The sequence below is a fragment of the Penicillium digitatum genome, chromosome 3 (assembly GCF_016767815.1).
Source record: "Penicillium digitatum chromosome 3, complete sequence".
In the NCBI taxonomy this organism is placed as follows: domain Eukaryota; kingdom Fungi; phylum Ascomycota; class Eurotiomycetes; order Eurotiales; family Aspergillaceae; genus Penicillium; species Penicillium digitatum.
Genome location: NC_089386.1, coordinates 3789310 through 3808593, shown reverse-complemented (window position 1 = coordinate 3808593; position 19284 = coordinate 3789310). Strand labels below are relative to the sequence as shown.

The 19284-nt window shown below is 48.2% G+C and overlaps 6 protein-coding genes across 6 annotated transcripts; 2 read left to right on the top strand and 4 right to left on the bottom strand.

The window, feature by feature from the left end:
- Positions 1-206: 206 nt before the first annotated feature.
- Positions 207-5210, bottom strand: Pdw03_8896 (Class V myosin (Myo4), putative; the record flags this gene model as incomplete). The annotated part of the gene is made up of 6 exons (XM_014681510.1): positions 207-522; positions 580-653; positions 706-4555; positions 4615-4804; positions 4861-4993; positions 5076-5210. The coding sequence occupies 6 exons, from the start codon at positions 5208-5210 to the stop codon at positions 207-209; spliced, it is 4698 nt and encodes a 1565-aa protein (XP_014536996.1).
- Positions 5211-5994: 784 nt separating this feature from the next.
- On the bottom strand, positions 5995-7466 carry Pdw03_8895 (Nucleosome assembly protein Nap1, putative; the record flags this gene model as incomplete). The annotated part of the gene is made up of 5 exons (XM_014681509.1): positions 5995-6045; positions 6098-6435; positions 6494-7204; positions 7268-7347; positions 7420-7466. 5 exons carry the CDS (start codon positions 7464-7466, stop codon positions 5995-5997), a joined length of 1227 nt encoding a protein of 408 aa, XP_014536995.1.
- Positions 7467-8820: 1354 nt separating this feature from the next.
- Positions 8821-13803, top strand: Pdw03_8894 (P-type ATPase, putative; the record flags this gene model as incomplete). Its single annotated transcript, XM_014681508.1, has 20 exons — positions 8821-8912; positions 8970-9009; positions 9068-9604; positions 9656-9997; positions 10046-10180; positions 10233-10299; positions 10357-10488; positions 10534-10883; positions 10949-11094; positions 11150-11257; positions 11312-11618; positions 11670-11823; positions 11886-12218; positions 12266-12348; positions 12402-12533; positions 12600-12956; positions 13008-13053; positions 13106-13256; positions 13306-13454; positions 13517-13803. 20 exons carry the CDS (start codon positions 8821-8823, stop codon positions 13801-13803), a joined length of 3948 nt encoding a protein of 1315 aa, XP_014536994.1.
- Positions 13804-14162: 359 nt separating this feature from the next.
- On the bottom strand, positions 14163-14778 carry Pdw03_8893 (uncharacterized protein; the record flags this gene model as incomplete). The annotated part of the gene is made up of 4 exons (XM_014681507.2): positions 14163-14228; positions 14287-14384; positions 14456-14693; positions 14749-14778. The coding sequence occupies 4 exons, from the start codon at positions 14776-14778 to the stop codon at positions 14163-14165; spliced, it is 432 nt and encodes a 143-aa protein (XP_014536993.2).
- A 275-nt stretch (positions 14779-15053) lies between these two features.
- Pdw03_8892 (Serine/threonine-protein kinase bur1) lies at positions 15054-17021 on the top strand (the record flags this gene model as incomplete). The annotated part of the gene is made up of 8 exons (XM_066102090.1): positions 15054-15163; positions 15214-15295; positions 15352-15603; positions 15660-15687; positions 15738-15951; positions 16003-16197; positions 16258-16436; positions 16486-17021. The coding sequence occupies 8 exons, from the start codon at positions 15054-15056 to the stop codon at positions 17019-17021; spliced, it is 1596 nt and encodes a 531-aa protein (XP_065957173.1).
- A 308-nt stretch (positions 17022-17329) lies between these two features.
- On the bottom strand, positions 17330-19168 carry Pdw03_8891 (D-3-phosphoglycerate dehydrogenase; the record flags this gene model as incomplete). The annotated part of the gene is made up of 7 exons (XM_014681505.1): positions 17330-17358; positions 17414-17495; positions 17669-17727; positions 17780-17822; positions 17876-18465; positions 18516-18823; positions 18888-19168. The coding sequence occupies 7 exons, from the start codon at positions 19166-19168 to the stop codon at positions 17330-17332; spliced, it is 1392 nt and encodes a 463-aa protein (XP_014536991.1).
- Positions 19169-19284: the final 116 nt, after the last annotated feature.

Below are 19284 nucleotides of genomic sequence, written 5' to 3'. Positions count from 1 at the left end.
GGACGTTGGATTGTTTATGTTAGAAGAAAAACTCATTTACAAGAACTCTCTTAGCAATCTCTGATCTATAGGCCAAGACATCATATGCAAATGGAACAAATGAAAATCATGCGTATCACTGTATCGCAAAGGCCGTGGATAATCCAGGCAAGTCGTAATCCGTAGCTCACAGGAAATCCCAAAGTCTAATATACAACAGTACAGATCTATTCAATCATCCCGTGGTCCCATTCGAGCTTCTCTTGCTGCGCCATCGCTTGCGCGGACACAATCTCGGCAAGTCGTTTCAACCGCGGCGTTTGGAGCCAGGATGGGGTATAGGTCTCCAGAGCAGTGATAACACGCGGCTCGGCGATTTCGTACGGGCCACTGTCCTCCATGTCTACCGGAGCCAGGAGAAGCACATCACTCTTCTCTGTGACGCGAGAAGCGACGGCCTTCATGATCTCGCCGTTAATGGGCTGTTCGTAATCTGCCACCAGGTACTGATTCAGCAGTTTTTGAATTTGGTTTGGAGACAGCCTGCACACAGTTAGATACGTGAACTCGTGGGAGAAGACACTTCAAGGGTTCACTTACATCCAGCAAATATCTTGGATGATCTCAATATCATTCAGAGTAGCCTTCTTCAGCTGCAGAAGCTTGGTCGCTTGCTGTATAGGTGTTAGTATGATGACCAAATGAGTATTAGACAAGGAATCTTACCATTAAATGCTCGAGCTTCAACGTCCCCTCTGGCATGTCATGACTCTTGCACCACTCCTCAATGCGCGTAATGTTATAGTTGATTTGCAGACCACGCTTCCACGACAGGAAGTTACGTCGCATGAGAAGATCGTTGAAAGCAGTGACACCAACTAGGCGCAAGAGCTCAGTAACGGTCTGGAGGATGATGGCGTCCTCAAGATAGAATGCCTTCATTGCTTTGTAAACACCGTTCAATAGACTAAGAAGGTTGTCCATGCTGTAAGCGGGGTTATTGTTGGAGGGTAGAAGCTTTCCAAGGAAGCGGTTTGTTTCACTGGTGACAAAGCCAGGAAGTGACTGAGACTCGATGATGGCTGGAACAATCATCTTGTACAACTTCTTCTTTAAGACCTTCATCCAAGTGTGATAGATGTTGAATTCCAAGCTCTCGAGGTCATGCTTGACGATTTCCAACAGGCGATCGTACTCATAGTTTTCGGTCTTCTGTGCTTCATACCAATCCTCGGCCAGGAAGACAAAGGATAGCATCTCGTGCACGTTAGATAACCAGAAGGCACCGGGATTGATCGCATCGTCTCCATCATGCTGCATAACTTCCTGCTGAATGGACTGCATAACGTTGGCCAAGAATCGCTCCGACTCCTTAACAAATCCGTTGTTCCACATCTCTGACGTAACAAGGTTGATCAGGTATGCTGGGAACAGGACCTCCTTTTCGGTCGGTGGTGGTGTCGAAGTTGGGAGCGGAATCTTCAAGTTGCGGATAAGACCCATGGTGACCTCCTCGTTCAAGTCCTCCTCTTCAGAAAGCAAGTTCTCGAGCTCCACCTCGACCGACTCTAGACCAGGAGAGATAGCCGCATTGTGACGGGCAACCATAGATGCAGAGGTGACCGCCATCGAAACGGGCCGAGGGTTGTATGCACCACTGAAGCGATCTGTGTCAATCCTTTCAGCACCGACACTGCGTCTCTTGGGCTTAGGTTTCTTTGAAGAAACCAAATTGATCAAGCCCGGGCTAGGGGTCTGGAATAAGCCACCATTTAGACCATCGCCGTTCATACCGTTCAAAGGCACAGATCTCTTGGCAATCTCGAGCTGTTCCTCAAGATCGGAAATCCGCTGCCGGAGACCAGTCTTATCTTTCTCATGCTCGACATCCAAGAGCTTCAGACGCTCCAACTCGTCGTTGGCGGTTTGAAGAGCCTCACGGGATATTCTCTCCTCTTCCTGGAGGCGCTTGATGGTAGCTTGGGCTTCAGTGTGGCTCTGCTGAAGCTTACTCATCTCTACTTCAATTGCCTCTAACCGGGCTGCGGTGATACCAGCCTGGTTGGCTTCAACCTGGAGTTCCTTCGTGCGAGCCTCCAAGGCATTGTGTCGGGTTCTCCATGACTTCAATTGGGTATCGTAGTTGTCCAGCTGTGAGACCAAGGTTTTATTTTCAAGCTTGAGAGTTTGCAAGTACTGGGTCAACTCAACAACCTTGTTCTCCAACTTGTAGGAGATCTGCTTGAGATCACGAGCATCTTCGCGAAGTCTCTTATAAGCATTTCTTGCCTGTTTGCCGCGCCAGAGGTTTTGGATGGTGATAACCTTGCGGCGATACTGTCTCCAGGCTCGGAGTTGACGCCAGGTGCGGAAAGCACGTTGAATGACCTTGGCCGCATTTCCATTGATAGAGTCCATGATATTGCGTCGGCACAGGAATCCCTTGGCAACAGACTCGAACAGAATGAAGTTTTTGCGGATTTGAGTGTAACGCTTCTTTTCCTTCTGGCCACGCCAGACCCGCTGGATCGTAGTAGCAGCCTTGACCCGGCGGATCTCGTGGGCTTGCTGCCGTGCCAAGAAGCCCCGGATGAAAGCCTGGGTGGTGAGAATTGAGTCACGAGCATCGAGGTAGCGGCGGCGGTAATACTTAGCACGCAAGTTCTTCTGGATCATGATAGCGCATTCATTCAACTTGGAAGTTCGGAGATTCTCCAGGAATGCAAGCATACCAGCTCGGAAGAAGATTTTACTAAGACCAAGCTGATACTTATCTTGCTTTTCATCTCCTAGGGCCTTCCGGAGGATTGCATGGCACATATCCCGAATCTCTGAGGTCCATTGCGAGGAATGGCACAGCATGTAGTAGCGAACAGCGAATTCCTCGTAAGTCCATCGGGTTGGGTAGCCAGCGGTACTGATTCGGACAGTTTCCAGGACACCACAAGCTCTCAGCTGACTGAGGACCATAGGTCCTTCGAATTTCCAAGATTCCTTAGCCTCGTTGGGCTTGATGCAACGGATGTAATGAACATCCGTGCTGTTGATGGTGTTCATCAATTCAATCAGCGAAGACTTGAAGATTCCACCAAGCGTGGGTTTCCGGTTGACTGCAACGCCAATCCGACGCCCTGGGGCAGCCGCAACTGGCTTAGACGACATAGCAGCAGAGTCCTTTTCACGAACGGCCGCAGCAGTGTCTAAAATCTCCTTCATGAAGGAATTGGAGGAATTACGCAACACTTCCAAATGCTCATCGGGCACAGTGTCACGGTTCTTTTCAATAAACCCATCAGATTCATAAGTGACGTCGACTGCATAGTGACAGACGGTGAATGCAGACTTTCCGAAGCGAGGTTTCTTGTAGAACTTTTGCTTGTCAGCCGCAAAGTGGTGGTGAAGCTTTGTTACAAACTGCTCATCCGAACCCATGGGAAGTCGGGATTCCTCGTCCAAAAGGGCCAGTACGCCAAGCTTCGATTCGATAAGATCAATACAAGGTTGATTATCCGAAAAATCAATGAATGTCCAGTCAATCTTTTCTCGAACATATTCTTCCTGCTCAAGCTTGAACACATGCTGGTTGAATTCTTGTTGTAACTTCTCGTTGGCATAATTGATGCAGAACTGTTCGAAAGAATTTTTGGCGAAATGTTCAAACCCGTAAATATCGAGAACACCAATAAAGCATTTGAACTGCTCAAGCACTTCATCAGTAGCAAGGCGGCGGTTGATCTTGTCCACAAGCCAATCAAATAGACTTGAATAGATAAACTTGGCGACGGAGTCTCGGACAACCAGAGCCTGTTGCTGTGTCAGGTTGGAGGTAATTTTCTCGCCACGCGTGATAAGTTGCTTCTTCACGATCCATTTCGCAAACTCGGTGGCATCAATTCCAAGCAGCTCACACGCGCGGACAAGTGCAGGCTCAGTCGACGAGACTGACGAATCCGTCCGAGTAGCTGTGATCTTGACATTTCCGAGGTGTAGCAAACCGGCGAGAACGCGGAAGATTCCTGACTGGTCTTCCTCCGGCACACCAATCACAGCCAGCGACTTCCTGGTCGCGTCAAATTCAGCCTTGTCATCGACACCGTCGATCACTGGAGTGGCACCCTGATTCAGGTACTCGAATTCTTCAATAGGCAAGAGACCCAGCTCCTGTTTCTCTGCATCGGAAGCACCGGCTACCAGTTGGTAGAAGATGTGGTAATTGCGCTCTTTGAGAGGCTGGAAGACAAGTCTCGACCGCTCAAGAAGATACGTCCTGATCTTAGCTCCGATGATATTCGTTCGGTCATCAAACATGATTTCGATATATTTGCCGAAACGGGAGGAGTTGTCGTTACGAGTGGTTTTCGCGTTACCGAACGCTTCCATGACCGGGTTGGTAGCTAGAATCTGCTCCTCGGTTTCACTGATTGCCTCTGCGCGGCTGCTTGTGTATTTTCCAGGTTGATCGGAAGACTCGCGAGTCGCAAAGTAGCGCATAATATATTTGGCGCTCACGGTCTTGCCGGCTCCAGATTCACCAGAGACGACAATCGTCTGATTCTTTCCATCGCGAAGCATGTCACTGTATCAAAGGTGTGAGCGAAACTAACCCCAAAAAGGCAAAAGGCGGACGATTCTTACGCGAAAGCTTCCTCCGCAATTGCGAACAGATGAGGCGCCTGCGAGGCACGATGTTTGCCAGCATAAACCTGCACCATCTGCGGCACGTACAGTGAGTCGAGTCGGGCAAATGGGTTAGTTGCAATCAAGACGATACCACTGTAGGTATATATCTCCTTCTGGGCGTAGCGGAGTTTTATAGCCTGGAGGACTTTGAACGACCGTCAGCTGGGAGGGCGGCACTAAACACGTAGAGGCAAGACAAACCAGCGGGCTCGTTCAAGTGAGACAAATTCGTCAAATCTTCGCTTGCTTCAAGCATAGCAGGGTTCATGAGCGGAGGTAATTTGGGGTTGTTATCGACCTGCAGCTCGGACTGCGTGGTCTGCACGGTTTTTCTCTGCCCCGATCAAAAACAGTGTCAGTCGGCCCACCCCATTAATTTAGGAGACGTCCAGCATCCAGCGTTCCAAATCACCTACCTCTCCATTTTCCAACTCGAAAATTAGCTGCACTTTCTCTCCATCCTCCAGCTTCTCCTTCACCTCGGATGCCAACCATCCTTCTGTCGGGTCGGGCTGCCAGGCCCGTGTGCCGACCTCATAGGTGTGCGCCATAGGGAATTTAGGTCGTTAAATCGTTTTTGATACAATAAAAAGCGGGATAATTGCAGAAGCTCCGGGATTGATGGGTGTTTTCGGAGGTAGGGCATCGAAGGGGAAAGGTAATTCAGGTAGTCCAAAGACAAGGGGGATTCATCAACCCCTCATCTCATATTTTGAAAGAAAAGAATAAAAAGATTGAAGATAAGAAATAGATGGAGGTGGAAAGAAAACCCTTGAATGAGATTAACAGTTGGCCGTTTAGCGAGAGCCCCTGAAGGAGCTTAGGGAAATATACTGGGGGGCGCCACACCCCACAGCCTGTCACCGCCATCCCATGTACACTTGGTCTGCGTTGTGTATTGTTTACTTTGTATTTATTCCGTTTCTTATAATTTAATTCAGCACTCATGAAAATCAACCCAAAATTGTTTTGCTTCATCAGAAATCTATTTAATACATCAATGTAGGCAGTAGGGATTGTTTCTGGTATTACTTCCCTGATTGTTCGAATAGTTGTCAAAGTATCATACTTGTACATAGATACCAAAATAGTCACAAACCCGTACCCTACCCACATGTTACAAAAGACAGCTCAAGTGTCTCAGCCATGAGTGCAAGTCCTTACAGCGTGGGACGCGAGAGAAATGCACACCGATTATGTCAAATATTGATTGAGTATTAGAAGATAGAGAGGTCACGCAGGAGGGGAGGCACAAAAAGGCAGAAAGCAAAGCAAAATATCAGAGAGTACGAATAGTCTCATGTTGGGCATCCACCACCGGCAACTTTTTTTCGTTCAGTTTTGCTTGCACTCGGCGGCCTCCTTCTTGGGCTTGGAAGTACCATCCTGGAAGGAAGTTAGCAAGTTGATCTGAATAGGTGAGTGTCGTATGTCATACCTCTTCGTCTGTGTCCTCCTCATCCACATCACGGTCCGAGCCGAGATCTTCCTCGTCATCATCCTCATCCTCATCATCCTCATCATCCTCAAACTCATCACCATCAAAGTCCTCACCGACCTCCTCAAACTGGAGGGCTTCACCGGTGAACCAGTCAATAGCACGGGGAATGAGTTTCTCCTTGATATCCTCACCAAGCTGGTAATCAAGCTCCAAACGCTCTTCAATGTCGCTGGCGACTGACTCGTCATCCGCAGCTGGTGGCTGTGGGGGTGAGAAGAAGTTGAAGAAGGACTCGGTAGGCACACTGATCTTAACAACGCGGGTCTGCTTGGTGTCTAAAAGAGGTTCAGTTGTCGGTTTCAACGTAGCATTCCAATATTTGAGTGCACTTACTCTTGTTACGCTGCTTCTTGCTCTCCAGACGGATGGTCAGGTCTTTGTCCTCCTTCCAGTCAATCTTAGATCCATCGGCGTGGTCGTAAATGAAATCGCCACCGTATCCACTCTCATCCTTGTAGAAGTATGACTTGGAGATGGTTTTGTTGGTGAAGAACTCGTTCTCAGAGAACTCGAAAATGAGGCGGAATCCGGGTCGGTCAAGGTACTCCATGCGAATGTCGGTGAGGTGCTTGAGAGCCTCCTCATCGCGATCGGTGATCATCTCAGCAAGCGAGATCTGGTTCTTCATGGCAGAAAGCCAGAACTCGGGAATGCCGTTGGTGGCCTCACCCTCCTCCTCCTTCTTGGGCTCCTCCTCGGTCTCCTCCTCATCACTCTCCTCGTCCTCCTTTCCAGCCTCTATCTCGGCCTCGGTTGGCTCAATATCGCCGTTGATGATGGTAGAACGACGCTGGTACAGGGGCGTGAACTTGCCAAAGTACTTCTTCTCAAGTTCCAGAACCTCCTCTTGGAACTGAGCCTCGAGCTTAGAGTGCTCCTTCTGAATACCCTTGAGACCAGCGACGCGGCGGCGGACGGAGGGGTGGAGAGATTCAATGTAGCCTGATGAGCGGCCGACAAGTTGGCCCAACTTGCCTTGGATCATGGAGACCAGAGCAGGGTTGCGGGCGAAAAGCGAGGCAGCAGTAGCTTTATCAAGGGATTCTAGGGGAAAAGGAAACCACGGTCAAAGAGATGCCGGTGAAGACACGAAAAGAGACGACTTACCCTCTTCGATGCTGGATACACCAGGCTGCTGAGCATGAGACGAGATGGGAGCATTGTTGGCTGGCGTGTTTTGCGGGGTCCTTCTGCAAGTCAGTATATTTTTTTTTTTTTGCTTTTGACAAGTGAAAAAAATTTAGAATATGGTTCCTTACGGTGCGACCAGGAAGTCCGCCTTCTTGTTTCTGATGGGTTCAGACATGATGAATGGATAGTGAAAGGGGGCTGGGGAATAGAATGAGGTGAGGATAGAAAAAGAAGGAAGAATTTGATACGCCGTTTAGTTTTGGGGGGAGAGAGTCTGGAAGTTGGTGGGATCCTTAGCGCCCTGTGGCCGAGGGGCTTGGCGGGATTGTTCTGGTTGAGCCTGCAAAGGCTGCAAATTCTCCCAACAATACCTTTTTGATACAACTTTGTGGATTTGGTCTTTCCAATTTTGACCTCTGTTCATTTTCTGTTTCTTTGTTTTTAACATGATGTTGTTGATATCTTCATGTCTTGCTTCTTATTATCGTTTTCGATCTGATCACTCCCGGTGGCGCGCTCCCTAGACTATTACCCCTCCCTCCAATTTCAATACGTTATGGAGCTGAGAATTTAATCCTACAAGACTCTGATGCTTGGTTCTATTTTTTTCTTTTGGTCTAAGTGGTTTTTTTAATAGTGCTTAGATAGGAAATGGGTGGATGTAGAATGAGATTCGCCACGTCGGGCAGAAGGGAATGTATATTTATAGAACCAGGTTTTTCACACCCGTGGACGTTTTGCTTGTTTTGCATAAGCTGCAGGACACCTGAAAGACGTTCAAGATTTAGCTAGGGTGACGTATGAAGTACATTCTCGGATGCAAGTAGTCGATCGTCGACGAATAGATAGAAAAAGTCGTCTGCACAAAGCATGGTTTTAATCGTCTACATTCTAACGACTTATCAGGGGAAATATCTAGAAAAAACCGTCTGAGAAGGAACTTGAAAACGACCACTAAAAAAGACGCCACACGGCCAAATGAGCGGCCGACTTTGTCTTTTTTGGATCTCTAAATAGTCTTTTGGTTAAAATTTGCAAGAGATTGAGAGCCTTCAAGGCCCTTGAGTCGCGCGATGTAGATCTTCCGGTAACCATCTCTGATCGAAACCCCGTAGATGATTAAGTGACCAATGAGATGTCTGTTAAAACCAAGCAATAAGATGCCAAGACACTTCCAGTCTTCTAGATTACTGTGGAACCCTGTTAGTATATACATAATGGCATATAGAAGTCACTATTGCATACAATTTCACATGGATTCTCTTGCATGGGGATTTCCAAGTTTGGTCCGACATCATTATATAATCCAATGCTAGGTCGGAGAGTCACATGGAGATAAGTCGCTCTCCGCTGTGGGACACTGATAAGCTCCAGATCGCACACCCTGCTTTTGTGGGAACTTGCGCTCCGCGATAAATGCTCTCCTTCGGTCCTGTGTCGGTATAACACAACTTTACTAAAGCCCCATAACACGATTATTAGAGAGGCTGTTGGGGAATCGGCCGAGCTGAACCTATTTCTCTCTAAACATGGGAAGCCGTCCGCAGTCTCCCTCGGGGACCGGTCCCGTGGACCTCTCCATGCCTCGACATGGACTGCGACGCGATTCCATGCGAAGCAGGTTGCTGCTCCCTTCATATTTACCTCGGATATTGGATCCATGCTGACAATTCTCTAGCATGAGTGTCATATCGGACGTGGAGATGGCCCGTAATGAGGTATGTCAAATCTCTATTCTCATTTCTAGGCCTCAGCGCAGGAGCTGACTCGCACTAGGTCTTCGATGGCCCAATCTCGGAAAGCATTCCATCCAGCGTTGTCTCGTTTGCGCACCGTCGGGATCGAGCAGGCTCTACGGTGAGCTTTACATACTTTCAGGACGGGGAAGACTTCGCAGAATGGTCGACCGAAGATGCAGTGGATGATCAAAGCGAAATTGATGCAGAATCTCTACATGGGATCGGGGATGCAGATCTCGAGTCATCCAGGGGATCTTTTGTGTCGAAGCGGATGTCGACCTCTCGCGACTCGGTTGAACATCCACTTCTTTCTCGCTACATATCCGCCAGCTCGTACGGCCGAGACCGACGAACCGGCAGTCGTTTGAATCAAAAGGTCTATATTGCGTCGGAGGATTTGACAGCTGTCTTTGCTGGATTTTCCACGAGTCCGGGAGGGTTTGCTGTCTACGCTGCCCTTTGCATCTTGACCGGTGGATTTGCCTGGCTTCTCTTCCGATGGCTGCCACGATGGCGGGTAAAGTTGATTGGGAAGGCAACCCCGATAGGGAAATGTCAATGGGTGGCTATAGAGGTGCGATTGTGAATTTTCAATCCCATTCAATAACCGTCTGACCCATGACAGGACCAATGGAATCAATTCACCATCCATGAAGTTGGCAGCCAACCTTATGGACGCCCACTTTCCACGGTCTTCGCTGACTCACTAAATCACACCTACAATGAAGATAACGACCCGACCATTGCCTCTCTACACTTTATCGACTATCGATATTTGAAGTTCTTTTATCATCCAATCGAGGACAAGTTTTCTATGATAAATGGCTGGAAAGATCCCTCGTGGGCCAATGCCAAGATCATGCGAAGTGGATTGGATGCCGACGAACGAGATAGTAGGGAACAGATATTTGGAAGTAACGCTATCGAAATTGACCAAAAGACAATTCCTCAGCTTCTCGTCGACGAGGTCAGTTTTCCTTCTGGTTGCTTCATCAAAATTTCTGACATTTTATAGGCTTTTCATCCCTTTTATATCTTCCAAATCGCAAGTCTAGTTTTGTGGTCCATGGATGAGTACTACTACTACGCCGTTTGCATCTTTCTTATATCGTTTTTCAGCATTGCAACAACCGTGTTAGAGACAAAATCAGTGCGTTCAGCCCGAGAAGTAGATCAATCACCCGAAACTAACGCTACGACAGACAATGAGTCGACTCAGGGAGATATCTCTCTTCGAGTGTGATGTTCGCGTTTTAAGAAATGGATTCTGTAGGTTCTATTCGATGTGTCATCTTCCTGTTTAATGCAAACTGATCGTATCCACAGGGCGGTCCGTTTCTTCCCAAGAGCTGGTTCCTGGTGATGTATATGAATTCTCCGACCCATCGCTCAACCAGGTTCCGTGTGACTGCATCTTGTTGTCAGGGGACTGCATTGTGAATGAGAGCATGCTCACTGGTTCGTACAAACCTTGATATCGATATACACATCTAACTCGAACAGGTGAATCCGTCCCCGTGTCTAAAATACCACTCACCGATGAAGGCCTCAAGTTTCTGGATCTCAGTACCCCTTCTATCCACCCTCATATTGCAAAACACTTCCTTTTCTGCGGAACTAAAGTAATTCGAGCTAGACGACCCCAGAATGTTGATGACGATGAAGCAGTAGCATTGGCAATTGTCATGAGAACTGGATTTTTGACAACTAAGGGGGCTCTAGTTCGATCGATGCTTTTCCCAAAGCCTTCTGGATTCAAATTCTACCGAGATTCGTTCCGCTATATCGCCGTGATGGGGGTGGTTGCTCTTCTCGGATTTGTTGCTTCATTCATTAACTTTGTTCGATTGGGTGTAAGTCAATACTTGAGCAGACGATTTTCGCAGGGTTGGTTCAGCCGCTGATTTCGGAAACACAGCTCGCTTGGCATTTGATCATAATTCGAGCCCTCGATCTGATCACGATCGTTGTACCGCCAGCTCTCTCTGCCACACTTACCATCGGCACCAATTTTGCGCTTTCACGACTGAAAAAACAGAACATTTTCTGTATCAGCCCACAGAAGTGAGTGGCCGAAGTTGAATAATATCTTGACCTCAACAATAACACATGGGACTAGGGTCAACGTGGGAGGAAAACTGGATATTGTTTGTTTCGATAAAACCGGAACTCTCACAGAAGATGGTTTAGATGTGCTAGGAGCGCGTATAGTTACCCGTGACAAAAGGTTTGTCTGTTTCAAAATTCGATGCTCAAGCTAGCGCTGAAGAGGAGTTTCTAGGTTTTCAGAGCTACTCTCTGAGACGTCTGACGGCTTTCTTCGTCCTTCCCCAAATGCTAACTCCGCATACGACATCGAAAAGCAACGCAAAATCATGCACGCCATGGCTACATGTCATTCCCTCAGGGTAGTAGATAATGAGCTTTTGGGAGATCCTCTCGATGTTAAGATGTTCCAATTTACCAAGTGGACGTTTGAGGAGGGAGGAAATCATGTTTCGGACCAGACAAACCCCAAATACGACACGATAGCGCCATCTGTTGCAAAGCCCCCTCAACGTCAGACCGGCGACGAACAAGATGCAATTGTGAGTTGATTTGATTCAAGCAACCACAGCTTCATATCTAACTATATCCAGAACCCCCTCGAGCTTGGAGTACTGCGGAGTTTCGAATTTGTTTCCAACCTTCGCCGCGCAAGTGTCGTCGTCAGAAAGTTTGGCGACAATGGAGCAAGTTTATTTGTCAAGGGTGCCCCAGAAAGTATTAAGGACATTTGCATTCCTGGAACACGTCAGTGATCTCTCTCCCCTTTTCTCTACATAAGCATGCGTTGCTGATAAATCCTTCTGTAGTTCCTTCGGATTATGAAGATCTCCTGAATTACTACACTCACAAAGGATACCGTGTGATTGCCTGCGCTTCCAAGTACGAACGGAAGTTGAGCTGGATGAAAGTCCAAAAAATGTCGCGGATGGACGCCGAGTCTAACCTAGAATTCCTGGGCTTCATCATTTTCGAGAATAAGTTGAAACCCAGTACTGCCGGTGTGATTTCCGAGTTGAACGAGGCGGGGATTCGCAATGTAATGTGCACCGGTGACAATATTTTGACTGCCATCAGTGTTGCTCGTGAATGCAACATGCTTGGACGTGATGAACCATGTTTTATCCCGCACTTTGTTGAAGGTTGGTTTACCGCATCCAGGCAATGATGCAATACTAACGATACACAGCGCCTGGTTTTTCATCCAAAGATTCTCTCAAATGGGAATGCGTGGACAACTCTGACCTCCAGTTGGACCCAAGAACACTCTTGGTAAGACATCTTTCCCCCCACTATCAAATTACTCGCAGCTAATGCAACTGCAGCCCATAAACACCGCGGAGACCGACTTGTCAATTCCAGGAAACTTTCTCATTGAGCGTGAATATTCTGTCGCTGTCACAGGTGATGCATTTAGGTGGCTGGTTGACTTCGGGAATGAAGATGTACTCAACAAGGTAAGCGGTTGTGGTGCTGACCATTTCCTTTTTCACCATGTCTGGAACTTAACGTGTTCTGTATAGGTACTTGTATGCGGCAAAGTGTTTGCCCGGATGTCCCCAGACGAGAAGCACGAATTGGTTGAGAAACTTCAGTCTATTGATTATTGCTGTGGCTTTTGCGGCGACGGTGCCAATGATTGTGGCGCTCTGAAAGCTGCAGATGTTGGTATCTCATTGTCGGACGCCGAGGCGTCCGTTGCTGCGCCCTTTACTAGCCGCCTATTCGAAATCTCCTGTGTTCCGACGGTGATTAGGGAGGGTCGGGCTGCTCTGGTGACAAGCTTCTCCTGCTTCAAGTTCATGAGTCTTTATTCCGCCATTCAGTTCTGCTCGGTTAGCTTCCTGTATACGTCGGGGTCAAATCTTGGTGATTTCCAGGTAAGTATGCCACAACACCAACGGGTTTGATAGATCGCTAACTGTTTTAAGTTCCTTTTTATCGACCTTGTGCTCATTATGCCCATTGCAGTCTTCAGTGCGTGATCTACCTCTTTTAAATTCGTCTCACTGAGCTAACTTCCTTCTAGTGGGCTGGGCCGATCCTTCCCCAACACTGTCTCGTAAACGACCAACCGCTGACCTCGTCTCACGCAAGGTATTGACACCTTTGCTCGGGCAGATCTTGCTGGTTGTGCTGTCACAGTTTGCAGTCTTTGAGACCGTTCAATTACAGCCCTGGTCAGTAACCGTCACAATATCATCGAAACAATTCTAACAAACGATGCAGGTTCTTGCCGCCACAACTGGACCTTGAAAAGAGCAACATTGTCAACTCGGAGAATACGGCTTTGTTCTTGTTCTCCTGTTTCCAGTACATCTTCATCAGTGTTGTTCTGAGCGCGGGTCCGCCATTCCGGAAACCAATGACTCAGAATGGTAAGATTTGCACCACTCAAATCGCTTTCTTGCTCATCTAGGTGCTGACGGAGGCTGTATAGTGCCGTATTTGTGTGCAATCATCGTTAACATTCTGATCTCGGGCTACATGCTCTTCAGACCATCCGACTGGGTGTCAGAGGTGATGCAACTGACTTTCATGTCCGATGTTTTCAAACTCTGGTTACTCGCGCTGGCATTTGGGATCTTCGTTCTGTCCTGGACAGCAGAGAAGAACATATTCATACGCGTGGCACAGATTCTTGGACATGCTCGTGCCCGCTTGCAGCCACACTATCGCAAGAAGCGCAGGATGTACAAAGTGTTGCTGGAGGCATTGCGCCTGTGAAGTACGCTCACAAATCACCCACGCTGTACGTTATCAAATACATATAGACTTGTAGAGGGTCAAAGTCTTTGGACATGATGACCTGGCCATTCATCTGGTGAAGCTCTGCCTCGGCCACTCGGGCCACAGAATGACCGTTTCAAAAAATTGAAAAAGAAAGGGTATGATACAATTCGGCTGGTAAATGGCTATCGTGAACCTAACACTTGTGGCTTTTGACATGCGCTCGGCAACACCCGGCTCTCTCTTCCTCTCTTCCCACTCCAAGTACATAGCACGCAATGCGGCCCAAACATCACCGCTGCCCTGAGAGACGAAGCGGCTGCGCAAGAAAAACGAAATTGACGATTGTGATCGGATCAGTGGTCCCAAGGGTGCTTCCAGCCCAACAGAGCGGCACCATCCTTCTTGGCGCGGTACATGAGCTACCCAGAAGAGTACTGTCAGTATAAGTTCATCGTATAAAAAGGCAACAATCCTTACGAAGAACCACATGCTAGCGCCCAAAGCAGTCGCAGTGAAACGGTAGAGCGGCCGAACCGGGTGAATGTGGATAGGGTGGGAGGAATTGCCCGCCATGACTGTACAGATTGGAAAGCAATTAGTTTCCACGGAATTTTTGGAAGCAGAGGAAGTTACGGGTAAGACTTACTGTGTGCTGGAAAAGGCTGTTGTTGGATCACAGAACGCCAATCTTGAATCGGATCTGAAGACGGAGGGTTCTGCTGTTCAACGGAGACGGAGAGGTCGATCTCACGTGACCCGTGACGGCACTCGAATTCCACCGCAGTGCAGTGTTTGGATTGTTCGGCAGAGCAATCAGAAGAACAATCATTTGACTTCTTTTTGGAGAGTCGTCTGACTCTTATTTCACTTGTGCCTTGACTGGGCTGGTTCCTACTCAGGTTTATATTGAACCTATTGCATGGCCGACTCCGTACACACGGCCTTGAACAATGCGAAATCGTCGCACATGCTTTTTACTATGATATGGACTTGCCTTCTGACACTTTTGACACATTTGGCTCTCCCCACGAAGATACCCGCTAATTAATCTTGAAAAATTTCCACAACCCTCTGTCTCCGAAGACTTCGCGAACCACCTCCGTGTATCTTGACGCAGCATCAACCCAAAGCGTACCAAACACTTTGACTGCAGTTGACATTTTATTTCGGTCTAATAGCCAGCTAGGACAACCGGCTTTCCTCCTTTCCCCAGAGCAGTGGACCAGCACAGGCGACGAGTCAACATGGAGATAAAATCGCTGGAAAAGGACGAGAATGGCCAGGCCCGTTTCCCTGGATGTTCGAACATCCGTGAATATGAATTTCTCGACAAGCTTGGAGAAGGAACATTCGGGTAAGTTCGGTAGAAGTATCACTGAAAGAAACCGACTTACTGGTCAATAGCGAGGTCTACAAAGCAAGGTCCAAGAAGGACACCAAAATTGTGGCTTTAAAAAAGATCCTAATGCACCACGAGAAAGAAGGCGTAAGTCCACGGGCGAGTTGGTTTTTGTCATAAACTGATTTTTGGTGCTATGCTAGTTCCCCATTACCGCCATCCGAGAGATCAAACTCATGAAGGCGCTTTCCCACCCAAACATTCTGCAGCTCAAGGAGATGTCCATTGAGCGAGGCAAAGGCGAAGGACGGAAAAAGCCAAGCATGTACATGGTCTTTCCGTACATGGAACATGACTTGTCAGGACTCCTGGAAAACCCGGCAGTTCAATTCACTGAACCACAGATCAAATGCTACTTGATGCAACTCCTTGAAGGGCTTAAATTCATGCATGCAGTACGATTGTCTTGAAACACCTATTCCTGCAATGCTTGTCTAACAAAACTTCGCAGAACCGCATCTTACATCGTGATATGAAGGGTTAGTGTTGAATCCTGATGTGCCATTGATCTAAGCTTACAACATAATAGCAGCGAACCTGCTAATTAGCAATGGAGGAATTCTTCAAATCGCCGATTTTGGTCTTGCTCGGCCTTATGATGATGCCCCTCCACTCCCCGGGAAAGGAGGAGGAGATTCCAAAAGAGAATACACTGCACTTGTTGTCACGAGATGGTACCGTCCTCCAGAGTTGTTGCTACAGCTACGGAAATACACCACAGCCATCGACTTGTGGGGAGTTGGGTGAGTTTTCCATGCCTGTTAGTCGGATTACCATCTTCTAATGTCCTCAAGCTGTGTTTTTGGCGAGATGTTCAAGGGCAAGCCCATTCTCGCTGGAAAAAGCGATCTTAACCAAGCAGAACTGATATTCAATCTTGTGGGCACTCCCACTGAGGAGAATATGCCCGGATGGAGTCAACTCCCGGGTTGTGAGGGTGTGAAAAACTTCGCCTTCAAACGCGGGAACCTCCATACATTCTTCAAGGAGTGAGTTTACCCCCCTTCCCCCACAGAGAGGACTTGGGCCCCTAATTTGGTATGCAACAGTTTAAACCCAGTCGCTATTTCTTTATTAAGTGAGTTCCTCCGACTAGACTGGAGAAAAAGAATCAACGCCATGGATGCATTGAAGCACCCTTATTTCACCACCCACCCCCTTCCAGCACGACCCGGCGAAATCCCCCAATTCGCAGATTCCCACGAACTCGACCGCAAGAAGTTCCGCAGTCAGCGGGTCCCAATGCCCCCAGTCCCCCCACCCGCCTCCGACACAAGCAATGGTGGTTGGCCAACCTCTGGTTCTCGCGGACCAGATTCCCGACACAGCCGCGTCCCCGGCGTCGCTCGTGGAGGCAGACCAAATGCACCAGGCACCCAAGGAGGTCATGGACACCACGCAATTCACGGAAACCCGCAACGCCGCGGGCCTTTCCCATCTACACAAAGAGATACCGGATTACCGCCGCGTCCTCCCGTACCGACCAACCCGCCATGGGATGGATCGCAATCCAACAGAACTGACGGGAGAGATGATCGTCGGGATCAATTCGGACAAGGTCGCCCGGCACCGAGATCAGGGAACCTCGACTCTTACGTTCCAAATTACAGCAGCAATGACCGCGGTAGTGAGCGCGGCAATGACCGCTCGCGAGACTCTGGTGAGCATGGCCCACATTCAAATGCAGATTGGCGCTCAACAAGTCGACGTGATTACCGCCGGGATCCTCCATCAAGAAGAAGGAGCCGGAGTCCCAGTTTCAGAGACAGCAGTCGAGGTTAGGGTTATGGTATCCAGCGATGTTTTCCCTTAATGCATTTTACTTGGCCAGTCAATCCATCTGGATGACAGATGGCAGATGAAAAATGGAAACATTCATGGTCATAGCTTTTCTCTAGTCCATGGTGCATCGTATTCACAAAACATACACTCAACCGCATTTACATCAGTCATATCCAACTCAATATACTCGCAAGTTGGCAATTGCAATCTTATAATCCCCTAGGACCTCGTTGAGAGTGTCCCATTGCAATTGAGATTAAGCCGGATGAGGGCTCATCGATTTTTTTTATTGGTTGAAGCATCACAGCCCGGTGGCAAGCTTGTTTTGGGATCGGTTATTTAGTACAGTACGCGGGTCATGATGCGAGCTGGAGTGGTGTTAGTTTGGTTCATGCGAAAGAGAAGGAAGGGATAGAATCTCACAAGGAAGGCTCTCGAGTCTGGTATACAAATCCCTGATGGTGGCAGCATCCACATTGCTGATATCGGCCATCAGGTAGGCAACCTATTTACAGTTAGTTTCTGCTATCTTTTTCTCTTGTTTGAAAAAGAAAAGAAAAAGAAGAAAAAGAAGAAAAAGAAGAAAAAGAAGAAAAAGAAGAAAAAGAAGAAAAAGAAGAAAAAGAAGAAAAAGAAGAAAAAAAAGAAAAAGAAGAAAAAAAAGAAAAAAAAACATACATCGCCTCTGCTGTCGGTCATCTGCTTGTCGACGTTGTGGTCACCAATAATCTCGTTAACTGTGGCATTGTTGGTTAATGTGTCGCTTAATTTGGATCGATTGTACTCTACCTTTTCTCAACACCCCAGGAATGTTCTTGTGGATGTAAATCACCTAGGAAAAATCAGTATCATTACAAAACATGATGACTGCACGAGAGAACTTACACGAGCGTGGTCAGACTCATCCATTGTCAAGGAGCGGAGAACAACCTCGGGCAAGTTGACAGCACCCAGGGTCGAGCCCTCGTTAGCATATCGGACCAGAGCCTGGGCAACTTCGACACCAATAGCCTTCTGAGCCTCTTCGGTACTTCCTCCAATGTGAGGGGTAATGATGAGGTTTTTGAGCGAGCGCAGGTCAGCTGCGAAGCCGTTGAGATCGGTGTTGAAGTAGTCACCGTTTCCAGCGGGCTCATTGGGGTAGACATCTAGGGCGGCACCAGCAACCTTACCGCTGCGCATGGCGTCAATCAGGGCGGGAATATTTACAACGGTTCCACGGCTGGCGTTGATCAGGTAGCTTCCCTTCTTCATCTTCTCGAACTGCTTCTGTCCAATCATGCCCTTGGTCTCGGCAACCTCGGGAACGTGGCAGGTAATGAAGTCGGCTTCGGCCAAGAGATCATCCAAAGTCTTCACCTGGCGAGCGGTACCCAGTGACATAATGTTGAGCACGTCGTAGTAGATGACGGACATACCCATTGCCTCGGCCAATACGGACAGCTGGGCACCAATGTGGCCGTATCCAATGATACCTGAGAGGTCAGTACAAAGTTCCCAGAAACCACAGAATGACATCACATACCGAGAGTCTTTCCACGAATCTCCCAGCAGCCGTTGCTCACTTTGTTCCAGGTACCAGCGTGCATCTCGCTGGAGCGATCGCCCAATTGACGGGCCAGCATGACCATCTCACCAATGACCAACTCGGCAACACTGCGAGAGTTGCTGAAGGGGGAGTTGAAGACCGCGATACCCTGATCAGCGGCATATTGAAGGTCGACCTGGTTGGTACCGATACAGAAGCAACCGATAACGATAAGGTTCTTTGCCTCCTTCAAGACTCGTGCGGTGAGCTTCGTCTTGGAGCGAATACCGATGACGTGGACATCCCTGTAAAACCATCCAATCTATTAGCTGTGTGATTCACTGAGAGGGAATTTAGATTGGACCCCACCGAATCTTCTCAATAAGCTGATCTTCTGGGAGGGAAGACTTCAGGAATTCCACCTGGTAGCCCTGCTGGGAAAGGATTTCACGACCGGTCTGGTTGACATTCTCGAGGAGCAGGACCTTGATATCTTCTGTGGCAAATGGCTTCAAGGGCTTCGCATTGACTGGAACTGTGCGGTTCAGCACAGAGCTGTGGCTGGACAGGGAATTGAAGGAGGCGCTGGGGGAGGTAGCGAGGAGGGCTGCGTCGTCCTGACGAGGACGGATATCTCTTGCGATTGACATGATTGAATTGGTGTGTAGATGATTGAATCAAGTTTGAGCAGAAACAGTCAGGGATTATATGGATGAGTAGGTGGTCCACATGTATGACTCTTAGTAGATATTAAGTAATCCTCAAA